This window comes from Callorhinus ursinus, unplaced genomic scaffold (genome assembly GCF_003265705.2).
Source record: "Callorhinus ursinus isolate GAN/ISIS: 27379988/994484 unplaced genomic scaffold, GSC_fseal_2.0 scaffold99, whole genome shotgun sequence".
Classification (NCBI taxonomy): domain Eukaryota; kingdom Metazoa; phylum Chordata; class Mammalia; order Carnivora; family Otariidae; genus Callorhinus; species Callorhinus ursinus.
Window position 1 is genome coordinate 33,962 of NW_027397161.1, and position 20,066 is coordinate 54,027.

At 51.0% G+C, this 20,066-nt stretch overlaps 1 protein-coding gene and 1 pseudogene across 2 annotated transcripts; one reads left to right on the forward strand and one right to left on the reverse strand.

The window, feature by feature from the left end:
- Positions 1–738: 738 nt before the first annotated feature.
- NOM1 (nucleolar protein with MIF4G domain 1) lies at positions 739–18,285 on the forward strand. 2 transcript variants are annotated; one of them, XM_073888930.1, is made up of 11 exons: positions 739–1,906; positions 4,066–4,193; positions 5,912–6,107; positions 9,210–9,533; positions 11,254–11,364; positions 12,114–12,281; positions 13,065–13,186; positions 13,706–13,838; positions 14,366–14,497; positions 16,010–16,119; positions 16,446–18,285. In XM_073888930.1, exons 1-11 carry the CDS (start codon positions 923–925, stop codon positions 16,618–16,620), a joined length of 2,583 nt encoding a protein of 860 aa, XP_073745031.1. In that variant the 5' UTR covers positions 739–922; the 3' UTR covers positions 16,621–18,285. The 2 variants fall into 2 exon arrangements, with proteins under 2 accessions (XP_073745031.1, XP_073745030.1); XM_073888929.1 differs by having other exon boundaries at positions 783–1,906; positions 4,069–4,193.
- Positions 2,104–2,868, reverse strand: LOC141371775 (ATP synthase peripheral stalk subunit d, mitochondrial pseudogene; annotated as a pseudogene).
- Positions 18,286–20,066: the final 1,781 nt, after the last annotated feature.

A 20,066-nucleotide genomic window follows, 5' to 3' on the forward strand; every position in this document is an offset into this window, starting at 1 on the left:
TCCTAGTATAAGTCACCTGGTAACAAAGCGCCACACACCAGGCAGGCTTAACACAACAGAAATTCAGTCTCGTCCCGGCGCTGGATGTGGGAAATCGAGGCGTAGGCAGGGCTCCTTCCTTCCCTGGGCTCCAGCAGAGAATCTGTTCCAGAACTCTCCCAGCCCCTCTGGTTCCCGCAAATCTTGTCATTCTTTGGCTTGTACCCGCTTCTTTGTGACTTTCTCCCTGTGCATCCGAACTTCCCGCTGGGAAATCCAGGAAAAACCTTTTTTTTTTTTAGTTGAAGTATAACTAACATACAGTCTTATATTCTTTTCAGGTGTAACCGCCTCTTAACTTGATTACAGCTGCAAAGACCCTCTTTCCAATAAGGTCACATTCTCAGCCTCTAGTAGACACGAATACTTTCATCCCGGGACAGGTGTACTGATAGAGGAATCATGGAACATCATCCCATGAAGCCAGGCAACCCTAATAAATAATGAGGTGAGCCATTGCACCGTACATGGAGAGATCCAAGGCCTGAGGTTGAGTGAAATAAGCAAGTTTCAGAATAATAAGCTGGGATGAAGTTTCCCCGTAAAAGACGCACAGAAAACAACATTAATATTTTCCCTATGGATGTATGAGAAGCAAGCACGTCTGAAGAGTCACGCCCTCCAGACAACTACGCTCCCTTCTGTGGCAGGTCGCCAAGAGGCCTCTCTACCGTAAGCTGTACGGTCTCAGTCATTAAATGAGCACGTATTTGTGTTACGCCGCCGTTACAAAGTGTTTGGGGAGCAGGCGCTGTCTGCTCCTGGGCTGTTCCCCGCGCTGCCGCCCTCCCGCCAGGAGGGGACGCCGTCCCGTCTCGCGCAGCGCCCGCTCTGCCCGGAAGTCCCGCCCCGACCGGAAGCCGGAGTAGGAGCATCCCGGAGAATGGCGGCGTCCGCGAGCGCTGGAGGGACGCGCCGGCGCGGCTGCCGGGGGCGGGGGCCCGATAGGCCGCAGGGACGCGGGATGCGCCGCGGGCCGGCGGGCGGCACGGATGGGGCCCTGAGGCGGCTAAAGCTAGCAGTGGAGGAGTTCGTGCAGGCGAGCTCCGAGGGTGAGATCCCCGGCGGCGCCGCGGGGCCCCGGACGGGGGAGCGCGTGCGGCCCGGCGGGAGGAGAAGCCGCAGGGAGCTGAGGAAGGAGAAGCGGCACCTGAGGAAGGTGCGCCGGCTTCAGAGGACTGCGGGCCCCGCGCAGGGCCCGGGTCCGGGCGGCGGCGGCGGAGCAGGGGGAGCGAGCGGCCCCCGGGCGGACGGGGCGGCGGCGGCGGCGGGGGAGGGCGGCCGGCCGTCCCCTCGTCGGGCCCCAGCGCCGCGGGAGGGGCGGCGGCATCCCCAGGCCAAGGGCGCCCGGGCCCGCACCGAGGCCAGCGGCCCCCCCGGGACGACCAGGCCCTCTGCAGCCGCCGCTGCGGCTCGGAAGCGGGCCCTTCTGGCGGCCAACGAGGAGGAGGACCGGGAGATCCGAAAGCTGGAGCGATGCCTCGGCTTGAGCAAGCGCAGGAGGAGGGGTGACGGTAGCGCCGTCCCGCCCAGCTTTGCCCGCGATGGGCTCGACTACGTCCTGGGGGCCCTGGAACCTGGAGACGGCAGTGGCTTGTACGAAAGCAGCGGTGAGGAGGAGGGGCGGCGTGCCGGACGGGCGCTCCGCGACAGCGGCTCGGAGAGCGGCTCCGAGGGCGAAGCGGAGGAGGAGGAGCGTGCGGAAGAACCGAGCAAGCCGGGCGCGGCGGCCGGAGCGCGGGTCGGGGAGGAGAGGGAGCGGAAGACCGCGGAAGGCAGAGCCACGCGGGAGAGGAGCAAAAAGAGAGTCCGTTTTGCAGAGGAAAGGAGTGACCCTTCCTCTGAGGACTCTGACACAGCAGATCAGGTATCATGGGAGCAACCTAGATTCTCCGGGGTTTTTCCTGAAATAACAAGCGATGGCAGGAGCGGGACAGAAGTGCCCTATTGGTGGATTGGTGATTGTTGAGCCAGGTGTGGGTGAACTGGGTTTTTATGTCTGTCCTGTTTTTTAATTTACATAATAAACAGTTCAGGGAGAAAACATCTCTAAAGATCTTTTTTTTTCCGTATCATTATTTTTAATGTCCAGCATTTACAACACGAGGGCCAGAGCTTTCTCCCCAACTCGAGTTTATAAATTCTCAGTTGGCTTGTGCGGCCAGTAGGGATACTTCTTGTCAAATCTGGCTTCTGGGAAGACTTCATTCAGGTCCTCAGTGGTCATCTGATCAAATGGAATTACGTTCCTCATCTTCTCCAGCTCTTGTTCATATTCCTCAATCCTGGCCTTTGAGAGGGACAAAAACTCGGCACAACTGTTCACATCTTCTTTTTCTTCAGCATCCCCCTGAACAGTATATTTATCCTCTGGCACAGGACCCTTCAGGGCATTAAACTTCTCCAAGTCATCTACCAAACCAGCCTTTGCCACATTGGCCTTGTCGTAAGCCCAGTCGATAGCAGGTGGTTTCTCAGGGGGAGTAGCCAACCTGGAGGTAAGTGTCTCATTCCAGGACTTCAGGGAGTTAGCAGTGGCCTTCTGGTTTCGGGGTATGATCTCCCCCAAAGCTACCCAGTCAGTGGTTTTTAGAGCCAGTTTTCGTGCAGCCATCTGGAGGTCCTTCACCGACCCCGGCGGCCTAGGGTCCACAGCAGCAAGAAACGGTCTAAAGATCTTCTTACCCCAGAAAGGTAATGGCCTCCCCACTGATTGTCCTAAGGTGGTATTTCCTTCATTCCGTGTTTACTGCCTCATTGTCCAAACCTGACTTTGAATGCGCTCCCCCTTCGCTCTGTTCCCGCCACTGCTGTGTTCCGCAGGGACATCGGCAGCGGCCCCTACTCGGCTCTGCCCTCACCTGGTCCTTCTGTCCAGCTACTCCTGCACTGAATCTCTGAAACAGAGCTAGTCAACAGCACTCCCTGGGATCAAGCCGTACGTTGAAGATCAAGTTCAAGATCCATGACAGAGCAGTCAAGGCCTTCACGGGCTGGCCTCTTGCTATTAACGCAGCTTCGCCTCGGCATGCTCCTTACAGGCAGCCTTGTGACTGCACGCACGTCCTTCCTCACTCTCGCCGCACAGCTCTCTGCCCCTACGTGGATGTGTTCTGCCTGCTCCGTCTTCCCTCATCTCACTCTTTGTGGTTGTCTGTTCACCGCGACATCTCTGGGAGGCTCCCATCTTAAGTATATGAACTAACGGGCTTTCGCCTCCGGCCTGTGCCTTAGCAGCGGGCACTTCTCGAGCAGTGTGTAACTGCTGTCAGTTCCTCTCTTAGAACTTTTGTTTTGGACTATTCCTAACTTTTCTTTCACAGCCTGTTGAGGTATAGTTAGTATACAGTTTGAACTAATGGGTATCTCAAGAGCAACAGTTTCTGTGTACATAAATGTGATTTCTCCAACTAAGGTTAAACTCCCTAACAGCATGGATCATGCCTTACAGATGTTTGTCTCCTAAAGCCCTCACTCAGGTGCCCAGGGAGGGTTGGTATGGTATCAGTGGTAATGATTTGTAGCCTTGCACGTGGATGATGTAGGAAATACTGAGCAACGGATTGATTCTGATTTTGTCACGTATACTTACATGTTAGTTTTGAACAAGTTTGAAGTTATTTTAGGACACTCTTCCTCCAAAACTGGTGGTGCGTGTAATTGAGGTGTTTGTGTACTGCCGTGCCGGCCATAAATTGAGCCTGGGCGAGTACAGAGTGGAGAGCTCTGGTGGGCAGCTGCCAGGGGGCGCGGCCAGGTCTGAAGAGTCACAGAGCAGAGAACACGATGAGAACACACTCTGATAGTCACGGCAGGGGTGACCCGCCCCCCCCACAGGCTGGTGAGGGGAGCCCTCAGGACTCCCCAGGGCACTCGGGAAATTTTTGATGTGGATTAAGTCACAGTGGTCAGTCAGTAGTTACAACTTCTGCCCGTCCTTGGGACTCTAATACGTAAACATGAACGTAGTAAGCAGAGAAGAGGAACTTGTTCCGTGTAAAATTTTTGTGACTCTGTCCTTTCAAGCAGAGTCTTTGTGAAAACAACGGCAAGTACATCCCCCCTCACGTGAGGCAAGCTGAGGAAACAGCGGGTGGTCAGAAGAAGGAGGGTCTGGAGAGACTACAGAAACACGTCAGAGGTCTGATCAACAGGTAACCTCGCCCATTCCCATCCCATGCTGTGCCAAGAGCTCATCTGTTTTTCTAAAGTTACAGAAACTTTCCCAGGAATTAGACTATAAGTGATGGGGTGGCGGGGCTGTGGTGATTGATCAGCCCCTCTCTGTTCCTGTCCTGCAGCCAGATCTGTCCCCTGAAAAGCAGGAAGCCCACCTTTTCCATTTGGTATTTTGAACCCTTCAGGTCTGAAAGCCACACAGGTGCCCACATGGTGGTTCTGAGACGTCCCAGGAACAGGGCTGGCAGGGCCCGTCCTCCCCCTGCAGTGGCACTCCGGCTCAGGAATGTGGTCTGCAGCCCCCTTTGCTCCTTTCTTGTGGTACCACATGTGTGCGTCCTCTGCAGCAGGAAGCGTCAGGTCCCTGCCCACAGTGAAGACAGGGCCTTCCCAGCACCACGCGGCTTTTCCTTCTAGCCTTTGTGGTCACACCCAGTCCTTCCCCCCCCCCCCCCGGCCCCCACTGCTTTGTTTTTAATGAAAACAAAACACTGTTTCCGGAGTGCCTGGGTGGCTCAGTCAGTTGAGCGTCCGACTCTTCATTTCGGCTCAGGTCATGATCTCAGGGTCCTGAGATCGAGCCCCACGTCGGTCTCTGCACTCAGCGGGAGTTTGCTTAAGATGCTGTCTTCCTGGGGCGCCTGGGTGGCTCAGTCAGTTAAGTGCCTACCTTCAGGTCAGGTCCTGATCCCAGGGTGCTGGGATCGAGTCCTGCATCAGGCTCCTTGCTCAGCAGGAGGCCTGCTTCTCCCTCTACCTCTGCTGCTCCCCTTGCTTATGCTCTCTGTCAAATAAATAAATAAAATATTTAAAAAAAGAGAAGATACTTTAAAAAAAAAAAGATGCTGTCTTCCTCTCCCTCTGCCCCTCCCCCGCACTCACTCCTGTATACACTTGCAGTCTCTTTCTCTCAAATAAATAGATCTTTTAAAAAAACTTTTTTAAGATATTTGAGAGAGAGTGCACGTGTGTGCACACAAGTGAGGGAGAAGGGGCAGAGGGAGAGGGAGAAGCAGACTCCCTGCTGAGCAGGGAGCCTGACGCAGGACTCAATCCCAGGACCCCAGGATCATGACCTGAGCCGAAGGCAGATGCTTAACTGACTGAGCCACCCAACTACCCCTAAAAAAAATTCAGAAACAAAAACAGAACACTGTACATCCTAGAATTTTACCAAACATGCTATTTGAATGCTCGGTGTCAGCATAGGTGCAGTGATAATCTTCCAGGTGCATATCCATCCTTCCCCTCTACCAAGTGGAGCAACCTTTTCTCAGTGTGGGAACTGAAGATTTTTATGCTGGCCACTAACCAAAAAGTGGGAAAGTGGGACTTTTTCCCAACAGCACATACTGATGTGATGAGTAAGGATGCTTCCCTGCCTCTGCCTGGGAGCCTGGATCGGGATACCAGTGGACTATCATCATTGCAGTCTCCGTGGTCTTAAAGAGTCCTTTGTGTGCTTCCCCAGGGCCACATTTCAAGTGGAAAGACAGCAGTTAGGGAACTGCAGGATTCCAGAGGATTATGTACTATTACGGGCAGTATATGCTGGGTTATTGGGCGAGATAAAAGCTGTTCGTGGGTTAAATGTGAATGTAACATAGGGGGTATTGGTAATATTGATGACTTTCGTTTTTTTAAGTCGACCTAAAACATCATTCCCGATGTGAGGCTCGCTGCTGTTCTGCAGGGTGAGTGAGCCGAGCATGGCCTCCGTAAGCAGGCAGCTGGAGGAGCTGTACATGGCCCACAGCCGGAAGGACATGAACAACACCCTGACGGGCGCCCTCCTGAGTGCCTGTGCCCCGGACACCGCCATGCCCAGCAGGCTGGTGATGGAACACGTGCTCCTGCTCAGCGTTCTTCACCACACGGTCGGGGTTGAGGTAGGGCTCCCTTCCCCTGCGCTGTGCTTCACAGTGGGCTCCATGTGGTGGGTCCTGTGTTGTCTGTCACATGAACACTTGATTTTGTGTTTGGGCTATTCTAATGTGCCTTCGTCATTTATTTTTCTCTGGCCTGACATTTTGGACTTGCCTTCATTTCCCTTGTATTCCAACTCTAACAGGGACTTGTTTCAGATATTCAGAACACAGTGCTCCGGGTGGTCTTACTACCTGGGTATTCGTGCTGGGTGGAGAGCACTCTTTCATAAGTGAGAAGGCCAGCAGCACGGGAGGGAAACCCGGATTTAATTAAGTGAGGGACACCTGCAACAGGGCCGGGGCTTGAGGCCGCCTGCGCGCCCTCCAGATGGGCCCGGACCTTCCCTCCCGCGCCCTCCTCTGCGAAGCAGGGCCTTTGTCAGGACTCCGTCACGATGCCCGGCCCCAGAGAGGTGCTGCTGAGCGTGTCCTTGTCCCGACTCGTCTTGTGCTCTTTGTCCTCGCTTGGTGGCCCTCTGGGTTAGCGTCAGGGAGGCTGTGTCGTGCCGGCTCCAGTTCTGATAGAAAGGCTTCTTCTGTCCCCTCATATGGTGAGTCACAGCCGCCCAGCATTGTTTTGTCCCCCGGTGTGGCCTTTCCCAGGGTTGTTGGAGGAAACCGCTCTCATCACAGGACTTTACACTGCGGCGCGGGAATGAACGGACGATTCGTGAGTAGGGCTTCCTTGTCGCAGGTGATGTTCATACTCAGAAGAACTCACTGACCCTGTGGGTCTTTCTCTGGGGCAGTATCTTTCATGGTGGTTTTGGTTGCCTTGCTTTCTGATCACCCTGCCCCCTAGAAAGGACAGCCTGGCCCTTGGGGAGGTGTACACTCTTGTGCCTCCCTTCCACCTGTCCTCACCACTCCCAGCAGGGCTTGGAGGGCAGGTGGGCAGCCGCACTTCACGCCCACAGCAGAGCCCGGGGGAAGTGTGTGCTGTGCCACGTGGCAGCTACAGAACCCTCTGGAGCTGTTGTCAGCACCCAGGTCTGCACGCTTTTCCCCTCGTTCTGTTTGTCGTTGCTCCCAGAACTCACTGGAGTCTTGCAGAGCAGGCCTGCGCAGGGCTCACTCTAATGGCCACAGACTTGCTAGACTCCGTGTCCTCCCTGCCGCTAGAGGTTCTGCCGTGAAAGCGGTGCGCTGTGTGGGGAGACGGAGCCACTGTCACCTGGCAGTCTCTGCGCCAGTGTCTTCCCGCATAGAGTCGGTTTAGTGGGTTCTACATGTGGCGAGTGTATTCGGGGCCTTGGCCCATAGGAGGCGCTCGGTAGACGGCGGTTAGTCATCCTAACTTCTGCCTGAAGCGGGAGGAAGTTTTCAGGTTGAAAGTCTCTTCTCCTTACCGCCTGTCCTGCCGCTGCAGGCTTCATCGCTCTCCGCAGACAACTTTTGGAACCAGGCTTTCCCATCTTGCAGCAGTCACAGCCTGTGAGGTTTGGAAGGTGCCGATTCCAGGACCTTCTGGGTGTCGGGAGGTGGGGACAGAAAGACACAGGCCCCGAGTCTTCTGGGCAGCAGGACTCTCCTCCATGACGTCTGTACCAGCTCTTTAGAGAATTTCCCTTCTGAAGCAATTGTTTTTTTCCTAAGAACTGTCCTCATTTTCACATAAGACTCTGCGAGTCTCTTCTCCTCATTCTGCAGTGTCACCGAGTCACCGGATGCCATTCCTGGTGCCCCGGGAGTGCCATGATTCAGTACCATTATTAGAGGGCTTTCCGAGCACGCCCCGTCCTCCCGCCTCACACCGTGTACTTTGTAATCAAGAGGATTCTCACAGGGACAGTAGTTTGAGTTACAGTAAAAGCTGTAGGCCCTGACTGCCCACAACATGCAGGGATTCCCTGGCCTTGAACACAGGAGGTTATTGGTCCTACTTCTCATTCAAACCTCTGCTAACGGCGTGAAGGATATCTGAAATGACTCGTTCCGTGGGAAGCCGTTATGGTAGTTAGCTAACAAGGCCCACTAGCACTTCTCCTAGCGGATGACGCGCTCCCGGGACCGGTGTCAGTATGCTTCTTGCAGTTCTTTGAGAAAAACATGCTCACGGGAGTTCATGGAAGGAGAGAGTCTAACGAAGCCCGTGTTGTCAGTTGCTGAACTGCTTCTCAATCGTTTAGAAATAAAAATCAGGTCTGTGCAGTTCTGTGTTAAACTCCCCAAGTCAGAATTAATGTATATTCTTAAGTAACTTCAGCAACATGAACATTATTCGTATTTTTAAATGTTATCCTAAGTAGGGGCGTCTGGCTCTCTCAGTTGGTGGTGCGTGTGACTCTTGATCTCAGGGCTGTAAGTTCCAGCACCACGTTGGGTGTGCAGATTACTGAAAAATAACATGTTAAAAAATAGAAGTCATACTAAGTTATATTTAATTTTGAAGATACTAACGGGAATCTATAAAGTTTTGACAAATGCTAACGTAATTATTCTACTCAGGTGATTGAAAACATACCTAAATATGTTTTATGCCTGAATTTTTCTTGCTATCTGCAGAGTTCTGATTTCTCTTCAGGTCATATTTGAGTACAGTATTCTTCCTCGTCCACATTCCAGGTGGTCATTTCGTGGCCGGTGTGCCAACGTCCCTCCCTGCCAGCACCGAGCCCCTGCCTCTGTCCCCCTCCAGCTTTAACTTGAGCCGGAGAAATGAGTGTTGTTAATAGCAGTACATTTTTAGAGCCGTAGATGTGTTCTTGACATTTTTTAATAATTTTATTTTTTTAAGGAACCAGAATGGCTGCTGGCCAAAAATACGACCTTGTTGATGATAAAGACCAGTGGATGTACTCAGGGTTTGGGAGCCGCGGCAGAGCCCAGGGTGTCATCATCCACTGTGGCCTTCTCCCACGTGCATAGCACTGTACATTCAGACTTCAGTTTTTAAAATTCATGCCATGTTGGGGTTTATACCCTACTGTGTGTATATTTTATGTGTCAGCTTTCAACATACATTTTAGTTTGTTGAAAGAGGAAGAAGGATCCCTGCGAATAGCTGCTAACGTTTGATTTTTACATGTTTGCAGTGATATTTTTTCTGCCTTCTTTGTCCAGGTCGGTGCTCACTTTTTGGAGGCCGTGGTGAGGAGGTTTGACACCGTCTATAAGAACGGAGGTGAAGGGAAGGAGTGTGAGAACTTGCTCACCATTGTCGCCCATTTGTATAACTTCCACGTGGTACAGGCTTGCCTGGTCTTCGACATTTTGAAAAAACTTATCGGAACGTTCACAGGAAAAGATATTGAACTGACCCTGTTAATGCTGAAAAACGTGGGCTTTTTGTTGAGAAAAGATGATGCTTTGTCACTTAAGGAACTGATCGTGGAGGCCCAGGCCAAAGCCAGCGAGGCCAGTGGCAAGTTCCAGGACCAGACCAGGGTACGCCTGACCTGCTGCCTGAGTGCCTGAGTGCTCACACACTGACCAGAGCTTAAAAATAAGTGTTTGGGGTAAAATCGCATTTAATTTCTCAGTGATCCCCATTGTTTTCTGCCTCATCGGGTTTTGTGGCTTTATTATCAATCAGTATGTGAATGAACTTTGTTTTTCTGCTAAGAACTCAGGTATTCTGTGAATTTAAGAATCAGTTTCTTTAACATTTATCCATTCAAAAAATATTTACTGAGGAGGGCTATGTGGCCTGGGCGTCAGGGATCAGCACTCTTGGATTTTCTGCTCTGCTGCTTAACAGTGATGGGCCCTGAGTCTTCCAAGCCTTGGTTTCCCCATCGAGGAAGCGGGGGCTGATTGTGGCTCCTACCTTATCTGCCGGTTGAGAGGCATGGGCGAGCCCTGGGAAGCCCACAAGGGAGAAGGGGATGTCGCTTTAGGAACAAGAGAAATGTTCTGTCGGGAGCCTGCGGGGGAGCAGGGCAGGAGGAACAGGCAGAGGCTGGCCTCGAGAGGCCTTGTAAACCCTTTCAGGGACTTGGGATTTTAAGAGGCCCTACCTAAAGGGAGCTGAGCAGGTAAATGATGTATGCTATTTTCATGGCACTTTACACCAAGAAAAGGGGGAGGTGGGCGGGGCAGGGAGACGCCACCACAGGGGTCTGGCAGGGAGCCTAAGCATAGTAGCAGTGGGTGTGGGGTTAGGAGCTGGAGGTGACCGGAGGGCGTGGGCTGGAGGGAAGGGCGGTGTGAAGGACAGGAAGGGCCAGGGTTACCCCTGGTGGACAGCAGGACACAGTAGGAGGAGACAGACTCAGGAGGGAAGACAGGCCCACTTTGGAAATCCTGAAATGAAGAGGTGCGGTCTCAGGGGCTGGGCAGGCTGGGGAACTGCTAGCACCCAGTGGGGTGTGGACAGAGCCGCGAGGTTTCAGAGCACCAGCATTCAGCTGTGTTGTTGAGGGGAGGGGAACAGGACGGGGCTTCTGGAGCCAGGCCCCAGAGCGTCCCAGGGAAGCACTTGTCCCTGGTTGGATGCCCAGATTCCAAGTTTAACACACAAAAGTCAGCAGAGGCAGGATGTAGCCTCTGTTGCCGGGGCATGGGGGGATGGGGAGTGCCCATAATAGGTTTGGGGTTTCTTTCTGGGGACGATGAAGATGTTCTGAAATTGATCCTGGTACCTGCACACCCCTGAATATGTGCTCAGTGTACACTTTTAAACAAGTGAGGTTTATGGTGTGTGAATTAGATCTCAATAAATAAGTAGTATTTGGGGAAATCTCAGAGAAGGGTATGCAAAAATTCTTTTTTATACTTGCAACTTTTCTCTAATTACGACGTTTTCAATTTAGAAGTTAAAAAGGTACGAAGGCCAGGAATGGGGAAGAAGTTGAAATATCACGTAACTAAAACCGTGGGGGCGGGAGGGGGACTGGGGGCGGGTCAGAGGTGCAGGGGGCAGATGAGAGGACATCCGATCTCGGGAGGTGCTCAGGAGGCCAGGGGACAGGTGGCACCATCGTACTGAAATACGTGGTCCTGAGCAAGAGGTCATGTTGGCGGCGACTGTCTCCCTGGAAGACCGTCTCCGGTTTACCGTCGGCAGCAGTGACCCTGTGCACGGCCAGTGTAGCTCTTCCCAGGCGGAGGGTCCGTTGTCCGGGCTGTATGAAATGATGGTTTCTTCTGTTTTGTTTTCTTAAAGGTTCGGTTTATGCTGGAGACCATGTTGGCACTGAAGAACAATGACATGCGTAAAATCCCAGGCTATGACCCCGAGCCTGTGGAGAAGCTCAGGAAGCTAGAGAGAGCGTTGGTGAGGCACTTTCCCTTCCTCACCTCCAGCTCCCATGTCTGCATGGGCTCCTTGTGAAACCGTGGAAGGCAGTTGGGGCTCTAAGTCAGGTGCCGTGTCTGGTTAATAAGAGTTCCAGGATCCTGAGAGGAAACATCACATTTCTGTGCTGAGACCCTCGGAGTGGTCCAGGTGCGGGGCCGTCCCTGTGAGTTCGGCGTCCCCAGCACTTAGCCTGTGGCGCCCAACTTGGCCGCGCAATACACCTCTCTGACCGCTTTGAAGGAGGGTTCAGGCCAGGGTCCCACCCAGACCAGTGACATCCGCCTCGGGGTGCTGGGGGCTCACCTGTTGAAGCTGCCTAGGTACTCCTGATGTGGGGCTGCAGCCGAGACCCACCGCCATCCCCAGCCAGGGGGTCCTTCAGCTGGCTCTGGGCACCTCTGGAATCGTTGGCTTGGCAAACCCCAGGCGCTCCTGGGCAAGGTCTCACCACCAGCTCCGTGCAGCTCTCCTCGGGGCCTGCGTCCGAGCCTCCTCCCTGGTGTGACAGCTTTCCATAGACAGCAGCGTGTGGGGTGATAGACCCACAGACCTCAGAGGGGAGCATTGAGTTTACCTCTACCTGTGGCATTATTCCAAACTGGCTAACTGTCCCAGCTGTCAGGGACTCAGCACAGTATTCAGGGTCAAAGACAAGAGAAGCCAGAGGGTGACAGTGGTGCCCACCAGGAGCCAACAGAAGTGTTTGACTGGCTCCTTTCTGTCAGGTACAGAGCACTGGCTCCGGCACGGACACTCAGCTCCGCATCTCCTGGGATGGCATCCTGAGCGCCGAGCAGACCGGGCGCTGGTGGATCGTGGGGTCCGCATGGAGCGGGGCTCCTATGATTGACAACAGTCAGCAGAAGGTCCTGGAGAAGCAGCCCTCGGGGACGGTACGAGAGCCCTGCGCGGTCCCCCAGTGTCCCGCGGCCTGCCCTGCAGGAGCCACCTGATCCCTTGCATGTTATGAGATGTGCTGGCGTGAGTGTCTGCAGAGACCTTACAGAAACCCTTTGTTGTATGTTACGATTTCATTCATTTCTGTGGTTTAAGTCCCAAAATAACATGCGTAAAGGACTTAAAAGTTGAGGGGAGTGAGGGGAGCGTAGGAAAACCCGAATAGTAAGTTTGCAGATGCTGGCCTTGAGAAGTAGATGGTTTCCCAGGAGGTGTGGCTTCTGGTCCATTAGGCTCGGATTTCAAATTGTTGGAATTTTTTGTATTTCTTTGTATTTGATTATTAATTAAGGTCCATATGTTATTCAGATTTCCTTCATTTTCTTCTAATACCGTATTTTGTCTCAGGATCCCACGTCACACCTCCTGTGTCGTCCTGGCTGTGGCCACTTCTAACTTATGTCCTCATTGCCCGGACTGACAGGTCGTGCTGCTCCTGAGACGCTCCCCCGAATCAGGCGGTTTTCTCCTCCCGTGCCTTGCTTTGTCTCTTGCTGTGGTTTTCTCTTCATGGGCATGTACCCAAGAATAAAGATTTAGCACTCACATATATGTATTTCCACGTAACTTAGAATTAATCTTCGTGACTTAGAATTAATCTTCGGTAAAGCCATGGAAGAATACCTGTTATCTTTTAGAAACTTCGTAACCACATTAAACCAGAGTAACTTTTCCTTGAAACGTCCGTGTGGTCTGTGCCTCAATTGCTCCTCTTTCAGGTTAGCGGGAAGATACTAGAACTTGCCCGAAAGCAGAGAATGAACACTGATGTCAGGAGAAACATATTCTGTACAATAATGACTAGTGAAGATTTTTTGGACGCGTTTGAGAAGCTTCTGAAGTAAGCATTAGTGCAAACACTTTGATTAGATGTTGTTGAAGAAATCCGCACAGTTGGGTTTGCGTCACGGAGGGTTGGGTCGGATGCTGCTGGGCTGTCCTCTCTCCTCCTGCCCTGGGTCCAGGCATGCACTAGTCAGCAGTCTTGCTCCTGCTGACTGGCCACTGGTAGTTCCAAAACATTTTATGATATATTTTGATTAAAAGTACTAGGTGACCAGCTAATTAGTCACAGTGACTCTTGGTTGTCATAAATTGCTTAAAATTCTCATATTGAGGTTGTGTTTTTGATTACTTCTAAATTAAAACTTGGTGTAGTTTCTGTAATTAGTTGTAAAAGGATTTTAAAAGTACCTGTGTACCTTCACAAAATATTTCTCAACAAATCTGATAACTGATTTTCCTTTATGTGCTTCGAATGCAGAATACCCGGGCGTCCTCCGTCCCTTTTGAACCAAACTGCCAGGCAGGATGTGCTCTCCTCAGAGATTTCTTACTCCTCGCCGTCTCTGTTTTGCAGGCTTGGGCTGAAGGACCAGCAGGAGCGGGAGATTGTTCATGTTCTCATGGATTGCTGCCTTCAAGAGAAAACCTTCAACCCTTTCTACGCATTCCTGGCTGGCAAGTTCTGTGAACACCAGAGGAGGTTCCAGGTAACCTGCTAGCAGCCCACCAAGTCACCTGTGCTCCGCTGTCTTCGTAGGGTTCTCTGGCTCAGCCCACTGGGAAGAAGTGCCGAGTGAGGCGTCCAGCCTGGGCCGAGCTCTGTGTGCAGGGGGACAGTCCCAGGGCCCACGCCCCCTCGGGGAGAACAGGGGGGCATTGTGGAGGTGGAGTGACCAGGGCAGGGGGTGCCAGGCCCCCTTTTTCTGTGGCAGAGGAGGGGGTCGTGTGGCCCGTGTCCCCGGGGGAGTGCCTCCTTGTTCTTAGGTGGCACCAGCCTTCTCTGATCTTTCTCAACATTTCTGCCAGTTGGAGGCGAAAACCCACAACAAAGAAATTACCGTGGCACTGTGTGTAGGAAAGGGGGGTGTGTTGCTCCTGGCTCGTTCTGACTTGGCTTTGAAGACACTACAAGCAAATGAGCCGTAGAATACATCTAGATTACATCCTTAGCGACTTGTTCCAACAGTGGGCTGCATTGTAACTCTTTCTTCTTCTTTTTCAATTGTTCTATTAGATGACTTTCCAGTTCAGCATTTGGGATAAATTTCGGGACTTAGAAAACTTGCCAGCCACTAATTTCTCTAATTTGGTTCACCTGGTAGCCCACTTGTTGAAGACGAAATCACTTCCACTTTCTATTTTAAAGGTTTGTATCATGGATGAAATTATTAAAAGCAATGAAAATGATAGCATAATTGTTTATATTTGGTACCTTAAGAAAATGCCTTTCCTTAGATTCTGACTTACCTGGAAAGTGTGTTTGTAACGCCCTGGCCATCCTAGAAAGTAGCCAGAGTAGCTTGCCACATAAACATACCAAGTAAATACTCAAAGGCACGGTTACAGTTCTGCTCACCTCCAAGAATCTCGTTTGCACTTTGGGTCCACGTGCAGGTCCTAGTTCTTGGCCGCTGCTAAGTCGGGAGGGGGATGGGGAGGCCGAGGAGCAGGTGAGCTGTGGTGCAGGACTCTCTGCTTCTCCCTCTGTGATGGGCAGCCCCCCCGCCGTACCCCAGCCCTGCCGTGTTTCTGTGTCGCATCCGAGCCAGTGAGGTACAGGTATCCTGCTGTTGGTCTGGAGTGGACAGGGGAACCTAGACAGAGGATGTGGAGTGCCAGGTGGCCGTCAGGCCTGGACAGCAGGACCACTGGGGCCTGGGCATCCTTAAAACGGGGACAGTGAGGGAAGCTGAGGGCCAGAGAGAGTGCCGGGCCTGGGCTTCTGTGCCTCGTGCTTCCTGACCTGCAGACACTGCAGGTGCGGTCTCCTGCTTGTGCGCGTGTGTCCGTCCACCAGGGCCCTGAGGCGGGTTCTCCCTGTGCCTCTTTGGGGTGTAGGACTAGGTTTGGGCCACTGAACCAAAAATGAGAGTACTATAAAGTGTGGAGAGGACATGCCTTCTCATTGCTGGACTAGATCTTGCCGGCAGTTCGCTCAAGTTTTGAGCTCTGAATAGAAGAGGGTACAGTGTTTCTCTAGATTCAGTAGAACCTGGAGATGTCCTTGAAGCTTGTCCCAGGGTCCTCGCTCCCCCCTCCCACCACCACCCATTCACAGGGCCCTCTCTGGTTCCCAGGCGTGCTTTGGAACTCTTCCCTCAGATGGCACTCTCATTTCACACACTGTCACCCTCCGTGTGGACAGCAGTACCCTGCCCCACGCTCCGAATATCCTCTCACAGTTCTTTGAGTCGACATGAGTTTGAAATATGGACACATTAGTGTCTGTGATTTTGTTCTCTGGTTTATCACTTCTGTGCAATATTCCATTGTGTAAGTGGACCAGAATTTATATGTAATTCTTAGAGAACATATCTGAGTTATTTTTCCTCCTAGATCCAAATTTTCTATGTATGGTTTTAATTAGGGGGTAGTTTCTCTAAGGCATGGAGATACGTATGTTTCAATTCTAGGATTAAATTCCTGATTCCTGGAAACTCCGCAGGGGCAGGCTGCTCTCGACAGCAGTGTGCACACCCCTGCTGGCAGAGCGCACGAGACCCCCGGCCCCACGCCCTTGCCCACCTGCAGCGCTTCATCTTCTGTAGCTGGAAACAGTCTTACTTAAAGGGGACGGGTGATTTTTTTACTCTATTTTTAGAAATTACTGAAAAAATTGACTAATGTAACTTGTTCTGTCTGTCCTGACTCTAATTAGGTAGTTGAATTCAGTGAATTGGATAAACCCAGAGTCCACTTTTTACGAAAAGTGTTATATATTCTGTTAATGGAAACAGAAGTTGAAGACCTTGGTTCAATTTTTGCAAGGTATGTTCCCAGCTTATTTTGTTAAAAACATGTGGAAAAGAGACAGAATTATTTTCACTTACGTTGACTTACACATTAGGTGCAGCTTAATACACTATTTCCAGTTTTCATTTTAAGCGGATATCTTATGCATTCGATTTGGGGAACATGAAACTTGCCTGATAGCAAACTAGTGATCTCTAACACGTAGAATATGTTGTTAAGCTCTTAATTGAGAATTCTATTTTTAAAAGCAATTAGGTTATGCCTCCCAATTGCAGTCCTAGAAACCGCAGTCAGGAGAGACTAGCTCATCACTGATGCACGTTTATGCGCCTCCCTTCCAGAGTGTCTGACAACCCGAAGCTGGGCTTGTTGAGAGAAGGTCTGAAGCTCTTCATCGGCCACTTCCTGTTGAGGAGCGCGCAGGAGGGCACAAGTGTGGAGGAGGCCAGCGTGCTGAGGGAGAGGGCTGACCTCTCAACTAAGTCTCTGCAGGGCAGGGCTTCCCTGAGAATGTAGTCCGGAAGAGGAGACGAACGGGTGGTCAGTTGTCCGAGAGTGTCCTTTTTAAACCCAAAAGGCTTATTATTCTGATGGCCATGTGTGTAAGCTTGATGGAGCTATGCCACAGTCTGTTGTATTTAAGATACTGTGTTTTAGATAATTTTTAAATTCAAGATTATAGTGTATTTATGTTTTAAACCGTTTTCACCCGTTCATAGAACGGGACGGGGAGAACGCAGGGCTGGAAGGACAGGCAGACACCGGACAGGGTCTCTGAACGGACCGGGTGGGGTGCCGGTGTGATCCCCGGTGTGATGGTCTTATTTTTAAAAGACAGAAAGTCCACTAGAGGGTGCAGCTATAAAGAAATTGATGGCGTTTTTTAATCTTCTGTATGTATTGATTTAAAGTTCAAAAACCACTAGTTAAATGTGGTACCTGATATTTAATTGATTATTTCAAGTATTGGGAATGCAAGTGTGTTGGAAAAGTGAACAGTTGACTTAGGCCTTGCACATACCTGTACGGCATGGTACGCACAGAAGCTGCCCACCAGCACTTGCCTAAAATTCTGACGTGGTACAGGACGCTTCCTGCGTGTGTCCATCACTTACACTCATTAACTCCTGGTTGTAAAGCACTGTACTAAGCAACTTCGAAGTCACCAGATAGATACCGGATGCATGATGGGTATGCCTCTGAGCTAGGTTCTAGGAGGAGTGCGTGTGGATAAAACAGAACTGCCCCCTGCGAGGAATGAACGTTTATCTAGTGAAAGACACATCCCACGGGTACAGTCAACTCTGGCTGATTCTGAGAAGGCACAGATCGACAAATGTCTGTTCTCCCGCTCTTAGAATTTGCTTCTCTGTCTTAAATGCTGCAAACTTGAGTTAAATGTCACCTTCAGTTATTGAAAAGTCATCAAAATGTGTGTATAGAGTAGGATTTTCTGCAGCATCCACACATGCCCGGCAGTGCACTGTCCCGCAGAGTGGTCACTTGGCCCGAGTGAGGCCCTCCCGCGCAAGCCTCCCTTTGTCGCAGACTTTCAGACACTATCCTTACGTGGCCAGACAGCAGTTTGTGTTTAGAAATGACCACGTGAAGTCGTAAGCGTCTCCGTGTATGCTGCTAAACTAACGGTTTAAGTCTTGAATGCACAAGGAACACAGACATCTGTTTGCTGGCCTCCCCTGTGCTTGTTGAGTCCACCGACGGCCCCACCACACCCGTGCCTTCCAGCCGGCTCTGACCCTTGTCTGCAGAGAACAGAGAGCGCTAGCCGAGAGGCTCCACTTTCTCTGCGGGAGTGGTCGGTTCTAACCCGGGTTCCCGCCTCTGCTGAAGGCCAGCACAGCTGCCTGCATCCAGAAGTCTGGCTCGGAAGAAGAATGCACCAGTCGAGCTAGACAGCGTGCTTACTGACACAGTCGACTTGTATTTGGTGCAAGCTCCCCCTTCCTCGAAGACTCACGGGACTGACCCGAGGCCTCGCACTGTGGGCGTGGCTACTAAGACCGAGAAGAACGGTCCCCCCATCGCTGACGTTCACTGACCCTAGTTGGGGGCGTGGCTGAGCTCAGGCCGACTCTTTGCAGAAGATAAACTTGAGTCAACTGAAATTTTTATTTTTATGTTGTCTTTTATTATTAAAACAATAAAAATGTCTTTCTGCCATGGAATATACTTGTGACTTAATTCCTAATGTCCTGGTCTTGCATGTATTATATGGCAGGTTATCCATAAATTTGTCCTTTTTGTAAAAGGCCCTTTTAACAGCAAAATATCATGGCTTATCACATGCTCCTGTGAATTCAGATTTGTTTTTAAATATGTAGGTTTTTATTTTTATTTTATTTTATTTTTTTTTTTTGAGAGAGAGAATGAGAGAGCACGAGAGGGAAGAGGGTCAGAGGGAGAAGCAGACTCCCCGCCGAGCAGGGAGCCCGATGTGGGACTCGATCCCGGGACTCCAGGATCATGACCTGAGCCGAAGGCAGTCGCCCAACCAACTGAGCCACCCAGGCGCCCTAAATATATAGGTTTTTAAAATGTATTACAATAACACTCAGCATTTAAAAAATACTGTCTTCGGTGCTTGGTGTATATGTAATTTTTGGACTTCTTATGATGCAGGTTGAGAACTGCCATTGATAGAATTTCTGAAAAGACTCTTTTAGGGGATTTCATCTTTTTTTTTTCTCTTTAAGTAATCTCTGCATCCAACCTGGGACTTGGACTCACTACCCCGAGATCAGGAGTCTCATGCTCTACCGACTGAGCCGGCCAGGAGCCCCTGGGGGATTTCATCTTCAAAATAGAGACTAGGGGGGCGCCTGGGCGGCTCAGTCGTTGAGCATCTGCCTTCGGCTCAGGTCATGATCCCAGGGTCCTGGGATCGAGCCCCGCATCGGGCTCCCTGCTCTGCGGGAAGCCTGCTTCTCCCTCTCCCACTCCCCCCGCTTGTGTTCCCTCTCTCGCTGTGTCTCTCTGTCAAATAAAATCTTAAAAATTTTTTTGAAAAAAACAAATGTATAAATAAAATCACTTTTTATATTTTATTTAGAGTGCCAGTGAAGGTTTATGTTGAAAGAACGGGTTTGCTGGTTCTAAGATGTACGCCTTATCTTTCCATTTCTAGGAAATCTACCTAAAAATTAGTCTCCGTTTCGCTCCTCCCCTCCTTCTTTGCCCAAAGACCCAGATAAAGCAAAGGAGGCAAAATGTTAACCATTAGTGGATCTGGGTGAAGTTTATATGGACAAAGTATATTCTTACAACTTCTCTGTAAGTTTTAAGTTATTTTAAAGTACAGAATTTGTATAAGACATTCATAATGCAGAACTCATCCTTCAGAGTTTTTAAAATACTCTGATGTTTTTTCACAAAAATAATTAAGCAAATCACCTTTGCCTCTTTTGTAAAAAACCTTTTAGGCCTTACTGTGTAAACAGTGATAGGGTTTCTGTGGTTTGCTTGGACTTGGGGCAGCTGGGTTAGCAGGAGGAGCCGGAGTGGATGGAGGGGAGGTCCCGTTCATTCCCTGATCACTGAGCCACAGTCAGAGAGCCTCGGGATCAAAGCCTGGCATGGGCTGGGCAGCCTTGGGCACTGAGTCACCAAGAGTTGAGCGCTCCTTGAAGGGGCTGTGTAGGATTCAGACTCCACGTGTACACTTGAGACACCAGCACCTTTCCCAGCCCAAGGCACGGGACTGGACTCGTGCTTTCTCTCCATGGGTCAGTCCCTCGGTCAGTAGCTAGACCCAGGGTTTCCTGAACCACTTGAGAGAAAGTTGCACTATCACATCCCTTCACCCTAAATGACCGTTTTTCCTAAAACACCGTCTAATTACCCAAGTCGGGAAATGAACATTGATGGAATGCTGGCTCAGTCCCTTCATTTGGGTTTTCATGCTGTTCCCTGTTCCTGCAGGTTACGCCTTCCATTCCTTCTCG

Excerpts from the sequence above, each read along its gene's own strand:
- NOM1 (XM_073888930.1), top strand. The coding sequence starts at position 923 with ATGGCGGCGTCCGCGAGCGCTGGAGGGACGCGCCGGCGCGGCTGCCGG. Across the intron at positions 11,365-12,113 it reads GGAAGCTAGAGAGAGCGTTG|GTACAGAGCACTGGCTCCGG; the intron begins GTGAGGCACTTT and ends CCTTTCTGTCAG. Across the intron at positions 14,498-16,009 it reads TTCCACTTTCTATTTTAAAG|GTAGTTGAATTCAGTGAATT; the intron begins GTTTGTATCATG and ends GACTCTAATTAG.